General features: G+C 43.8%; 1 protein-coding gene across 1 annotated transcript in view; it reads left to right on the top strand.

Moving 5' to 3' along the window:
- Positions 1 to 12,093, top strand: part of LOC126109837 (chondroadherin-like protein) — a 222,495-nt gene extending 210,402 nt beyond the window's left edge. Inside the window, exons 17-18 of the mRNA XM_049914896.1 lie at positions 1,808 to 2,059; positions 6,011 to 12,093. Coding sequence (XP_049770853.1) covers positions 1,808 to 2,059; positions 6,011 to 6,709 — 951 coding nt within the window. The 3' untranslated portion in view covers positions 6,710 to 12,093. The remainder of the gene's footprint in view (positions 1 to 1,807; positions 2,060 to 6,010) is intronic.
- Positions 12,094 to 13,954: the final 1,861 nt, after the last annotated feature.

Genomic DNA, 13,954 nt, shown 5'->3' with positions numbered 1-13,954 from the left:
AGGCATTACCTCTCACCGTGGGCATCACAGTGGCTAGCAGCCTTCCCTCAAATGATTACATCTGTGTGTAGTTGTCAGTGCTAACAGACAAGCAACACTGCACGAAGTAACTGCAGAAATCGACGTGGGACGTATGACGGCGATATCTATGTTAGGACACTGTGGTGAAACTTGGTAGTAATGGGCTGTGGCAGCAGAAAACTGATGTGAGTGCCTTTACTAACAGCACGACATTCCCTGCAGCACCTTCTGTGGGCTCACGAGCATATTGGTCGGACCCTAGACAACTGGAAAGCTGCGGTCTGGTCAGACGAGTCCCTGCTTCAGTTGTCACGAGCTGACGGTAGGGCTCAAGTGGGGCACAGACCCCACGGAGCCAGGGAACCGAGTTGTCATCGAGGCACTGTGCAGGTTGGTGGTGGCTCCATAATGGAGGGGGCTGTGTTTACATACAGTGGACTGGCTCCTCTGCTCCAACTTATAACACTCGCCTATCCTGATACAAACCAAAGTTACCCTCTGGGAGGATTTTGAGTCCTGACCGCGTGCAAGTCTAATGGATTAAGGTATCGGACAGCAATTCTGAATATATTGAAATTAATAGAAAAACTCAACAGGCTTTTACTTTGGGGACAATAAAAGTAGTAAAGTTCATATACGAATGAAAAATCGAACGGTCGCCAGCCCGAGTAGGCACATTAATTTGAAATATTATGTACAAGAAAATAGAATATTAGCTGCTGAAGTGACTTTCATTAAGACTCCCTTTGAATAGCACACTGAATACACACGAATACAGAGCAATCTAAGTTGTGGGTAGCAGTAGTTACCATTAGTGCACAAACCAGTAATCACAGAAAGCAAAATTGTACCCAGCGCATAATAACAACAGTTACAATCACGATCATTATGTGACTCGGCATCAGAAAAAGAAATGCCGGGTACAGTCTTTCTGCCATACATTCCCATAGTGACAAACAAAATCAGCCATATATTGCACAAACATGGCGTAAAGAGTATTTGTAAACGACTAAAGAAGATCAAAGACTGTCTCAGATTGACAAAGGAGAAAAGGGACACACAATTTGTTTGAAGAACATTCTGGACAGTTCGAGTGAATGGTTTGGCCACACAGACCACCGAAATGAATCCCATCAAACATTTGTGGAAAGAGGGCAGTGTGTGCCCAAAATCCTGCACCAGTAATACTTTTGCAAGCACGGAGGCAGCACCATTCAGTATTTTTGCAGGAAACTTCGAAAGAGTTGTCGAGTCCGTGCACTGTCGGGGCACTGCACTATGCTGGGTAAAACACGATATTAGGAGGTATCCCTTGACCTTTGTCACACTCGTGACTCGTGCACTATGATAGTAACACACCTGTTCTGGTTCATTCATAATGTTCTATAGGTCACACTGAAGAGCACCTTCGGGAACACGGAATGAGTCAATGCATAGAATAACGTAAGATGAATACACCGTAGGCACTTAATCCATATATTTACAACATAATGAAACGGGTATTTGCTACTCATCATATAGCAGAGATACCAAGTCACAGACAGGTGCAACAAAAAGACTGTCAAGCAAATATTTTGGCCAAACAGGCCTTCACCAGAATCAGACAAAGCACACGTGCGTGCACACACACACACACACACACACACACACACACACACATGTTATTATGTTTCTAAGACAGAGCTTGAAACATCAAGGTTAAAATTCCCTGAGTTGATATTTAGTACGTAGTCGGTGGATCAGTGAGAGCTTAAATCCAGGACAGTTCACTTTTTCCCTGTCACAGGTGTGGCTGCGCAACACGTCTGTATCGTCACTGCCGCCCGCACTCTTCTTCGCGCTGCCGCGCTCCAGCCGCGTGCTGCTAGACGTGACGGGCAGCCGCGTGACGTCGCTCGGCGCCCCCGTGCTGTCGGCACTGGACGAACGGCGGGCCGGTGTCTCCCTGAGGGGCCTGGCTTCGAATCCGGTGCGTTGCGACTGCCACGCGCGGCCCCTGAGGAGGTGGCTGACCGGGTCCACTGGGCGTGACATGCAGGTGCGTGCGTTACAGCGCATTGTGTTTGAACGTAGTCTAGGCCTTCCAGTGAAATATAAATTATGAAAATGTAGTAACTGTAGCTAAGTATGTAACTTTTGATACTAAATGTTTCTTCAAATGATGTGTCAATTTGTATTCTTTAGTAGTAACATTGGCTTTTCAGTTTTCACCCTCTGTGGTCAGTGTAAAAGTAAATCACACATTAACCACAACCAAACTGCTTCTCAAGATACTATGTCACCAACATGGTCATATTAAAAACCTCCCTTTTCATTATGAATCTGCGATAAAATAAACAGAACATTATAAAAGAAGCTGCGGTGACTTACCAAACGAGAAAGCACTGGTAGATATCATCATCATCATCATCATCATCATTTAAGACTGATTATGCCTTTCAGCGTTCAGTATGGAGCATAGCCCCCCTTATACAGTTCCTCCATGATCCCTTATTCAGTGCTAACATTGGTGCCTCTTCTGATGTTAAACCTATTACTTCAAAATCATTCTTAACCGAATCCAGGTACCTTCTCCTCGGTCTGCCCCGACTCCTCCTACCCTCTACTGCTGAATCCATGAGTCTCTTGGGTAACCTTGCTTCTACCATGCGTGTAACATGACCCCACCATCTAAGCCTGTTCACCCTGACTGCTACATCTATAGAGTTCATTCTCAGTTTTTCTTTGATATCCTCATTGTGGACACCCTCCTGCCATTGTTCCCGTCTACTAGTACCTGCAATCATCCTAGCTACTTTCATATCCGTAACCTCAACCTTGTTGATAAGGTAACCTGAATCCACCCAGCTTTCGCTCCCATACAACAAAGTTGCTCGAAAGATTGAACGGTGCACAGATAGATATACAGGAGAAAAGGTTGAAGACATGGATGCTGAAAGAGGATGAACGGAGGACCCAGTACCAGACACTGATCAGGAAGAAGCTGCCAAAGGAAGATCAGAGAACAGTGGAAGAAGAATGGGGAGATTTTAAGAGGGCCCTAGTTGAGGCAGCTGAGATTGTGTGCGGAAGAACTAGCACAAAGAGGAGAAGTAAGGAAACCCCATGGTGGAACAACATATGTAAAGAGGCAGTACTTCGAAAGAACAAAGCCTTCAGAGAATGGTTCCAGACCCGAACAGAGGAAGCTAGGGTAAAATATAAGGAAAGCAAGAAAGCGGCACAGACCATAGTAAGGGCGGAGAAGAAGAAGTGGATGAAAAAATGGACAAGAATGTTAGAAGAGGACAGTGAAGGGAACAAAAAAGTACTTTACACCATGGTAAGAAATAAGAGGAAGGACAGAAGCGAGTGCCTGAGGATCATGGATAATAATGGAAGAGTTGTGGAGGAAATGCATGAGCTCAAAAAGATTTGGAAGGAGTACTTTGAAGATCTGTTGAATGCCGCCAAGCGGGTAACTAACAGCGATGGAGAGCCTAAGGCAGCAGACGATGATAATAGTGGGGAAATTGATGATCTAACTTGGAATGAAGTGGAAGAAGCCATAAAGAGGATGAAAGGGGGCAAGGCACCAGGTTGGGACGAAGTAACAGTGGATATGATACGAGCAGCAGGGGAAGTAGGAACCCAGTGGCTATACAGAGTGCTGAGGGTGGTGTGGAAGGAGAACAGAATTCCTGAGGATTGGAAGAAAGGAATTATAGTCCCGATCTTCAAGAAAGGGGATAAAAGGAGATGTGAGAACTACAGAGGAATCACCCTGCTATGCCACTGTGGAAAAATCTATGAAAAGATCCTGGAGAAGAGAATAAGAAGCAGTATTGAAAGTAGACTGCAAGAGGAGCAGTATGGTTTCAGACCGGGAAGATCAACAACGGACCTCATATTTGCGGTAAGGCAACTGCAGGAAAGGCACTATGAGTACGGGAAGGACTTAATCATGGCCTTTTTAGATATTGAGAAGGCGTATGACAGTATCTGTAGGGACAAGCTCTGGGATGTGCTGAACGCAAAAGGGATAGATGAAGAGATAACACGAAAAGTCAGAAAAATGTATGAGGGAAGTGAGAGTTGTGTGAAAGTGGGGAGGGAATGTACTGCATGGTTCAAGCTGGAAAATGGGCTGCGACAGGGAAGTGCACTTTCGCCTTTATTGTTTATTATTGTTATGGATGAAATCCTACAGCAAGTGTCAGATGCAATTGGAGATCATAAAATGAAAGCAGTGCTTTTTGCCGATGACCTGATGTTATGGGGAAATTGCGAGAAGGAGGTGCAAGAGCAGTTAGATGCATGGGAGGCAACGGCAGCACAATATGGAATGCATTTCTCTGCAAAGAAAAGTAAAATAATTGTCACAACAAGGAAGACGAATAGGCCAAATGTGGATATAACTTGTGGAGGGGAAAAACTACAAGTGGTAGAGAACTTCAAGTACCTGGGAAGCGTGATTGAAAGTAAGGGGGGAAACGCAATGGAAATAAATGAAAGGTGCAGAAAAGCAGGGCAGTTCTACAAATGCATTAGGGGGCTTATTTGGAGCAAGGAGGTGCCACAGAAATCCAAGGGAATTATATACCGAACCTACTTTGTCCCCATATTGGCATACGGAAGTGAGACATGGGTAATGCACAAAAGCGACAAAAGTAGAATACAGGCTAGCGAAATGAAGTTCCAGAGGAGCAGGTTGGGTGTAACAAGACGAGACAGATTGCGAAATGAGTATGTGAGGGAAAGACTAAAGGAGGAACCAGTACAGGACAGGATAGAAAAATCAAGACTGCAGTGGTATGGACACATGAAGAGAATGGATGAGGGAAGAATTCCTAAGAGGATGTTTGATCTGCAACTGGAGGGGAAGAGGCCCAGAGGAAGACCAAGAGATAGATGGGTGAAGGGAGTGAAGGAATGTGTGACGAGAAGAGGAGAGAACTGGACGAAGGTGGAAGAGGGGGAATGGTGGAAAGACAGAACACGATGGAGAGGCTTGTGTTCCCGACAGACCCAGCCAGTGGCTGGAAACTGTCCAAGATGATGATGATGACAGATAGCTTAGTCTAGGTACTGACTTCCTTCTTGCAGAAGAGAGTAGATCGTAGCTGAGCGCTCACTGCATTAGCTTTGCAACACCTCGCTTCCAGTTCTTTCACTATGTTGCCATCCTGTGGGAATATGCATCCTAAGTACTTGAAACCGTCCACCTGTTCTAACTTTGTTCCTCCTATTTGGCACTCAATCCGTTTATATTTCTTTCCCACTGACATTACTTTCGTTTTGGAGATGCTAATTTTCATACCATAGTCCTTACATTTCTGATCTAGCTCTGAAAGATTACTTTGCAAACTTTCAATCGAATCTGCCATCACAACTAAGTCATCCGCATATGCAAGACTGCTTATTCTGTGTTCACATATCTTAATCTCTTTTCTGTTTCCATGTAGATAGGCACAATAAAAAACACACAGACACACACACAAATTTCAAGCTTTTGCAACCTAACGTTGCCTCATCAGGAAAGAGGGAAGGAGAGGGAAAGACGAAAGGATGTGGGCTTTAAGGGAGAGGGTAAGGAGTCATTCCAATCTAGGGAGCGGAAAGACTTACCTTAGGGGGGAAAAAAGGACAGGTATACACACACACACACACACACACACACACACACACACACACACACACGTATCCATCCGCACATATACAGACACAAGCAGACATATTCTTTCTATTATATTCAGAACATTATAGAAGTATATAAATGTCAAAGACAGTATTCTGATGCCCATTTCTTCATTTACAAGTTTTATTTATCAAGATTAGAACATGCACCTTCAATTGAAGTACCCAAAACACAGCAGTAGGTATAGTACTATCTGATACATAAGCTACCCCAGTATTGTAGTGTCCGACACATTGTCTAGAATGTTATAATCGCATACACCGTCAGTCGCCTTACAACTGAGGAAAGCACCTGTGCTCTGTTCGGCCACAGGTCACCTGCGCGAGCCCCGCCTCTCTGTCCGGCCGCCTGCTGTCGGACGTGGACGACTCGGAGCTGACGTGCGACGCCGCCTCCAGCACCGCCGCGACGGAGGCGCCCGCCGCTTCCGTCTCCACGGTGCCGCCCCCGGCGGACGAGCCGGACATCATATGGACGGCCAAGCCAGCCTCACGGCCCGGCGGCACCGCCGGCCAGGGGGGCGCGAGCGGCGGCGAAGGGGACGGCGGGAAACCGGCCGCGCCCGGTACGGTGCCTGGGCCGGCTGCGGCGGCGCCGGTGCAGCCGCGACCCAACGACGACACGCTCATCATCGGCATCGTGGTGGGTGTCGTCGCCTTCATCGCTATCCTGGTGGCCGGGGTCTGCGTCATCCGCGGGCGCGGAGTCGGCGGCGGCGGGGGCGGCGGCGGGGGCGGGAACGGTGCCGGCGGCCGGCCCGCGTCGTCCCAGTACCGCGGGGGCGGCCCCGGCTCGGCGCCCGGTTCTACGTGTACTTGTGTGAAACCGCCGGTGCCGCTGGCACCGCCCCCCGTGTACTACACGCTGCCCGGCAAGCACGGTCACCTGCGGGTCGCACCGGCGCCCGCACAGCAGGTGCCGCCGTACCTGCAGGGTCCGGGACCGGGGCCGGGGCTGGGGCCCAGCCCGTACTACCTGGCCTACCCTGCCGAGGACAAGGACTACCGGTGAACGGGCAGGCTACACACCTAGTGTGCACCTGCACCAGTGTGCATCGACAGGAGTCCCTGGCGCCGAGGAAAGAACGGCTGTTAAATCCCTATTTCTTCGTCTGATATTTACACTGTATATCTGTTGTCCATCTTCTGACTGAGCTGACAGACAGAAGCTACAGTACCTGATCTACCCTTTTTAAACCCACAGATGAGAGCTGTCTGCAGAATGAACTGCGTACTATCCACAACAGATTTCGTAAGGCATCAGAGATAAAAACAAAAGATCAACTCGAGAGGGGTAGGAGGTAAAACGGGCCAACTTGGAGCAGGAGAGGCATCACAGGATATTTTAATTTCCAGTGTCTATACTTTTACAAATAAATTCATAAAAGTTTGTCAGCATCACCAGGAAGGGTTCAGAATTCACACTCATTGCAGTGGAAGTTCGAAAACACAATGAAGTAATTTTTTTTTTTTTTACATGTGAAATTTCATCACTTTTTCACTTACTAGTGGCTGCATTTGTTGTTATAGGTACACATTTCTTCATAAGTAAGAGAGATGCTTCGATGAGTTTTGCACAGCATACATACCATACTTGCAGGTGTATGAAACTCTAGAATTTATTTAATTTATGAAAAAACGAATGAGCTGTTATATTTTTAAACTTCATGTTAAGAAAAAACACAAATTTTATAGTTAATTACCTCAATTTTTACCACAGTTTTAATAGATTTCGAAAATTCTAGAGTTTCATACACCTTTAAGTATGGTTTGTATGCTGTGCAAAATTCATTGAAGCATCTCTCTTACTTATGAAGAAATGTGTACCTATAGCAACAAATGCTGCCATTAGTAAGTGTAAAAAAAAAATGATGAAATTTCACATGTAAAAAAATTACTACATTATGTTTTCGAACTTCCACTGCTATGAGTGTGAATTCTGAATCCTTCCTGGTCATGCTGACAAAGTGTTATGAGTTTATTTGTAAAAGTATAGACAGTGGAAATAAAATGTTCTTGGTGCGTATCCTGCTGCAAGTCGGCACGTTTGACGTCCTACTCCCCTTAAGGAATGAGGGAGGTGATACAGAGAGATTAAAATCAGTGGCTTTCATGCTGTATATGGCAATTTATCTTCAAACTGTTTCATCACCACCAAGTGCAAAGTTAAAGTGGTTTTTAATCTCTCGCCAAACACAGCAGTCGTTTCGAGGTCCTCCGGAGGTAACCTGATGTTGTGCACGGGTGGGATTTATGAGATCCCGTGTGAGTGTGGCCATTCATACATTGGGGGGATAATGCCTACAGTCTGTGAAAGGTGCACTGAACTGAAAGCATGCTCCTCCCTTACAGCCCAATAAATCAGTTGTGACAGAGCACTGCATCTACACCATTCTCTCAGTGTAGCATGATGTTACCGAATTTATGGCAGGCTCTTCATCTTTTTGGGACTCAGTGGTGAAGGATGCAGGCTCAATGGTGAAGGATGCAGGCTCAGTGGTGAAGGATACATTACAAATTTAGTGAAGAACTTAATTAACAAACATAGTGATTTCAGCATGGAATCCAGCACTTTCTTTAACAAACTTCCAAAGATGTTACTACAGTGCTGCAACTAAAGACAGGTCGATATCTCAGCACGCGTCAACCAACTGACCGCAGATTCAGTTTACGCATAGCTCTTTACGCCAAATGACATCTCTAACACTCGTGTATCTGCCGCATGCACAGTGGTTAAATAGCGTCAGTGTGTCATATCGGTTGGAAGGTGGTCAAACGATATATGGCCAAGATATCAGGTGAAGAAATAGGACCTTAACAGTTGCATGCCCAGAATGTAATGGACCAATATAATGTGCTGTATGACACTTTCCTGATGTAACAATTGCTTGAAAGTTTTTCAGATGTAGTGTCAGATGCTCTTGTGAAAACTGTAAATTATCTCAATGGAGCAATTGCTTGTCCTCTTGTGATGAGACTGTGGTGAGCTGTGGTGGCAGTCCTCACTAGAATTGCGTAGGAGGGGCTTTCAAACCGTCACAGTGGATGCGGAATTCCAGAGCCATCTGCAGTTTGTGTCAGGTCCTGTACCTAGGTGGTGGTTGGCAACAGCGTAAGTTTCTGGCTGATCTAGCCTGGTGTGGTAGTATAAGATTATGTGGTCTGCTGTGACCTATTGGGACTCCACTACCAGAGAACCATTCAAAATAAGTTTCCCAAATGATTCAATTGACAGATGTAGGAACTCAGTTCAGCAAGTTGTCGGAACTGATGTCATCACACTAAAATCGGGGAAACAGACCCGATAACTGGACCTCGGAGCCGGGTCAGCTCGCCCAGGTGCCGGTGGCTCGCCCCGTCACGTATGCGAGGCTCTGCGCGGTCACGTCTTTCTTCAGCCGGACTCTCTGGAAGCCAGTTCTCTTGCACTGATGTGATGCCCACAATTCCCAACCGACCTCTCAGTTGCTTTGCTTTCCTAGCCAGCGAGTTAGCACGTATGCTGCTCTGCTGCTACACCTCCCCACAGTCACACCTGAAGATGACGAGTAATTATCCTCTTGAAATACTGCAAAAGTTGTCCTGGCTGCAGCTGACATTACACATGAGAACCTCCCAAGCTGGCAGATTGCTCAAATACGTCATCCATCCAATACACAATGGTCCACCTGCATAGAAAATTAGCCAATGTGTGATGAAGAAAATACAGCTGAAACTGTTAGATTGACCTGGAAAAGTGGAGTCTACAAAAGTAAATGATGAACACTGTAAACTATACTGCAGTACCAGAACCCATTGTAGGCACACTTTCCGTGAGATGTGGGCAGTTAGCTGAGCTGTCAGGATACACCTTTGGATCAGACCAGAAGCAACAATTGTAAGCTCCTTCTCACATATTTGTACTTCAGTCTTGAGTGAGGTAGCTAAGGCAATGATGGAGACACAGGATTCAATTAAAAAAGAGTGATGTTGCAAATCCCTGTCCAGCCTTATCTGTGTTTACTATGATTTCTTTAAGTCACTTAGGACAAATGCCCTGATGATTCCTCTGGAAGGGATACAGCTTATTTATTTTCCCATCCGTCCCCACAGCGAGCTTGTGATCTGTCTGTAACGACCTATAATTTGGCTGATGGGACATAAACCCCCTAATCCTTCTTTTTTACAATATCCACAAAAGTTTCTCCAGACTGGTGCCACATTAGCATTCCTCATGAAGAGGCACAGAATTTTAACCAGCCAAAATGTAATCAAAATGGTTGTTGTTTTCTGGAAATTAACTAATTCTCATGCTGTCACAAAACTGATCTGTGCTCTTTCGTGTTTTCTTTAATGTTGCTAATAAGGAAGATCACCGTACCTCCTCGGCAATCTAGTCGTGTATAAAACTGTAACTGAGAAACAGTGCTGTTGAACTGTGTAATGTGTTGAATGTGGAGTGAAGACAGAAGGTGCATTCAGTCCACAGACATCTGAAAGATTGAAAATGTTGCTGAGATTTTGGTCTACCACCTACTTCAGAGCTAACTAACAAAACCACACTAATGTGTATCCTTACAAACATACACACACAGTTGTCTGCGCACACAGTTAGCTTGTCCCAACTAACTACATTGTTTCTGTGTGTTTTGTATATGTTCAGTGAAATAAGACATGCAGTTTTTGTGGGATGACTGACTCCAAATGCTTGTCACACGCAGTTCCTGTCACAATGTTCTCTCACTAACAGATGGGGATGGACTTTCATGCATTACCTGCTGCCATTCCTATCAGGTTTGGAAGCAATTTTGATTCACAAGCCGTGAAACATGTCTCCAGTCACTCTCGGTCAGGATATTTTTCCAACCACATTTCTGACATTGTGTTTCATGGCTACATTCATTATACCACTGATGTAGGCAAATTGAATGGTCCACTGCAAACCAACAGATCCAGCAACTTAACTTCACACATTCTACATGGCCATGGGCACGGTCAAACATGATTGCCTGTTTTTGCTACTCTGTCATGTTCTTACATTGACACATGTTTATGTACAATATCCATTCGAAACATAAATGTCTCACTGATCAATACTTCCAGATGCTGACATAGAGGCAGTGCACAGTTGAGCATGTCACTTGATTGCTGCACCATTTGTAAAGGTCTACGATTCATTTGTGTGTGCGCATTGTGGTGACTAGTTTTTTGTCCGGTGATCTTATTATTGCTTTAGCTGAAATAATATCAGAATTCTAAATCTCTTTATACAAATGAAGAACTGCTCAACTCATTGAAAAGAGAAAGGAGCCATCAGCTTTAGATGCAACAAAAAAGATTTGTTGAATCCTGTGTCAAAATTCTATATTGTTTAAATCAACCAATGGTAAATCCAGGATGGAATGTAACAATATTATTATTATTATTATTATTATTATATATTGTTTATTTAGAAGTGACTCTTTCTCCAATTGTTGTCAAATGGTTTAACTTTATCTGTTCTGACTGTCATGTGGGACAGTACAGAAACTTTCAGTTTGTTCCCTTCCTTCTCACATAAAATCCGAAGTGCGCCTCCTTCACATCATTTGCATGACAGATCTAAAGACAGGTAAATTCAGACTGAACATGACCTATTTTCTTCCATACTTTGTGTATTATTGATGGATCAGCCAGATACTGTGTATTTCCCATTAAAAACATGGAGGCTTTGTGCACAGTGCACACAGCATTTGCATAAATATCATATTAAGAGAATATTTAAGATACCAACTCTCACAATCATTTGTAATACCTGATCTTTCTCAGTAGATATGCTCTAAATCTCCCCATCATTTCTTCCCCTTGGTTAACTATTATCTGGAAGAGGAATTAATGGGTCACAAGATGTGATGGGCATGCTAAAGATTCAAGTCATGTGTAAGAAAGTCTTTGTGATGGTGCTATTAGAGGTAGCTCTATCTCTATCTGTAACTGGTGTTCTGATGTTCCAAACCGGTCACTTTTGTCACTGTTTTAATGACAGTGGTAATACAGCTATGCTCATCTTCCACTTCTGTACCACATAGTTAAAATGTTAAAATTGTTAAACAAATGCACTATAATTGCAGTTCCGTAACAAGTACAGTTGAATGTTTCGTCTAGGAGAAAACAGAAGAGGATTTTGGGCAATGCTGTTGTGCTTGTGTCTATTTATGTATGTTCAATAGTATTTGTAAATAAAATGTTGTTTTAATGTTTTGTACCATTTTTTTGTTTGTTTAATGTTTACTCAACTCCGAAGTTATATCCGTGACGGTGCACACTTTAAGTACAAAAAGGTCCTAATATTTATCGCCGCAGATTGTTATACTCTCCTGTACTGTAATGCACTGTCATTTTCTTGTTTTCTTTAATAAAATGAGAAACAGTAATATATTTATAATTTTTCTTTCTTCCACGGTGACCAGTTATTGTGCCTCAATGTAGTTTGTTAGTTGGGGGACCTAAACAGGATGGAGCTGCACTTCCACATATGTGTTGATTTCAATGGATCTGGGTTGCAATTTAATGAAGCAAGATTTTAGCTTCCAGCTTCATGGAAACTTTTTTTTTATATCTACCAAACAAACAAACTAAAATTAAACTATAACTATGCACTCTTTCCCTCCCTCCCTCCCACTCTCTCTCTCTCTCTCTCTCTCTCTCTCTCTCTCTCTCTCTCTCTCTCTCTCTCACACACACACACACACACACACACACACACACAGTGTGTGTTTCCTCAGTGTGAAGTTACTGACAGAAACTCCCCACCAAGGTCCACACTAACGATGACACTCAAGTCTCTGTACCACCATTAATAACTGTGAAATAATTCTCTCCAAATCACCACTCATTCACAAGCACTCAATTGCTCTCTCATTTTTTACATCTCAGTAAGAGCTCTGTGTTTCTCAAACCTAATTTTCCCCCATATTCAGATGTAGCATATATATTTATGGCCTGAACATTAAACCACTTGAAATTAACTCATTTCATTTATAACAGTCATTTTATATATAAATATAATAGAGGGAAACATTCCACGTGGGAAAAATATATCTAAAAAGAAAGATGATGAGACTTACCAAACAAAAGCGCTGGCAGGTCGATAGACACACAAACAAACACAATCATACACACAAAATTCAAGCTTTCGCAACTAACGGTTGCCTCATCAGGAAAGAGGGAAGGAGAGGGAAAGACGAAAGGATTTGGGTTTTAAGGGAGAGGGTAAGGAGTCATTTCAATCCCGGGAGCAGAAAGACTTACCTTAGGGGGAAAAAAGGACAGGTATATACTCGCACACACACACATATCCATCCGCATATACACAGACACAAGCAGACATTTGTAAAGGCAAAGAGTTTGGGCAGAGATGTCAATCGAGGTGGAAGTACAGAGGCAAAGATGTTGTTGAAAGACAGGTGAGGTATGAGCGGCGGCAAATTGAAATTAGAAATTAGCAGAGATTGAGGCCTGGTGGATAGCGAGAAGAGAGGATATGCTGAAGGGCAAGTTCCCATCTCTGGAGTTCTGACAGGTTGGTGTTAGTGGGAAGTATCCAGATAACCCGGACAGTGTAACACTGTGCCAAGATGTGCTGGCCAGCACATTTTACGAACTGGAAGGAGTATGCCTGGTACTCAGCATAATGTGCTGAACAACAGCCATGGCCATTTCTTATTCCATCCCAGTTCTGTGTAAATAAAACTAGTAATCAGTGAGAAGTACATGAATGGACTGATGTTTTTGTCAGGTGTGCCTGCTGTAAGAAGAATGTTTGTTTTTGTCATCCAATAGATGCTCTGCACTTTTGTGATGATTATGACGATTAGAAAAGGAACTGTTCCATTGTTAGTCAAAAGTACATTATTCAAAAATTATCATAAGAACTGTGATACAGGAATTGTTATAAAACATTTAATGCCAACAAATGAAAGTCCCAATTGATGGAAGTGTCTGTAGAGAAAGATCATACACTGGCTTGATTTTCTTTCCTTCCTCTATTAGTCACTTGTATGACAGATACATCTGCAACAGGGTGTTCATTATTCAAAAAATTAATGATCTGAAATGTGTTCAGTATGGTTTAAGTCAAAATTCATGTGTGTGCACTTCGGGTTTAGCACTACGCAGCACTGTGTTCTCGTGTCACTGCTGCATCTGCTTATTCATCGATCATGTGCTAGCAAGAAAGGTTTCTTGATGCATGTGTGTATGTTTGTGTCTGTTTGTGTGTCTATCGACCTGCCAGCAC

The sequence above is a fragment of the Schistocerca cancellata genome, chromosome 12 (assembly GCF_023864275.1).
Source record: "Schistocerca cancellata isolate TAMUIC-IGC-003103 chromosome 12, iqSchCanc2.1, whole genome shotgun sequence".
Classification (NCBI taxonomy): domain Eukaryota; kingdom Metazoa; phylum Arthropoda; class Insecta; order Orthoptera; family Acrididae; genus Schistocerca; species Schistocerca cancellata.
Note: the sequence above shows the minus strand (reverse complement) of the source record. Positions and strands in the feature narration are given on the sequence as shown.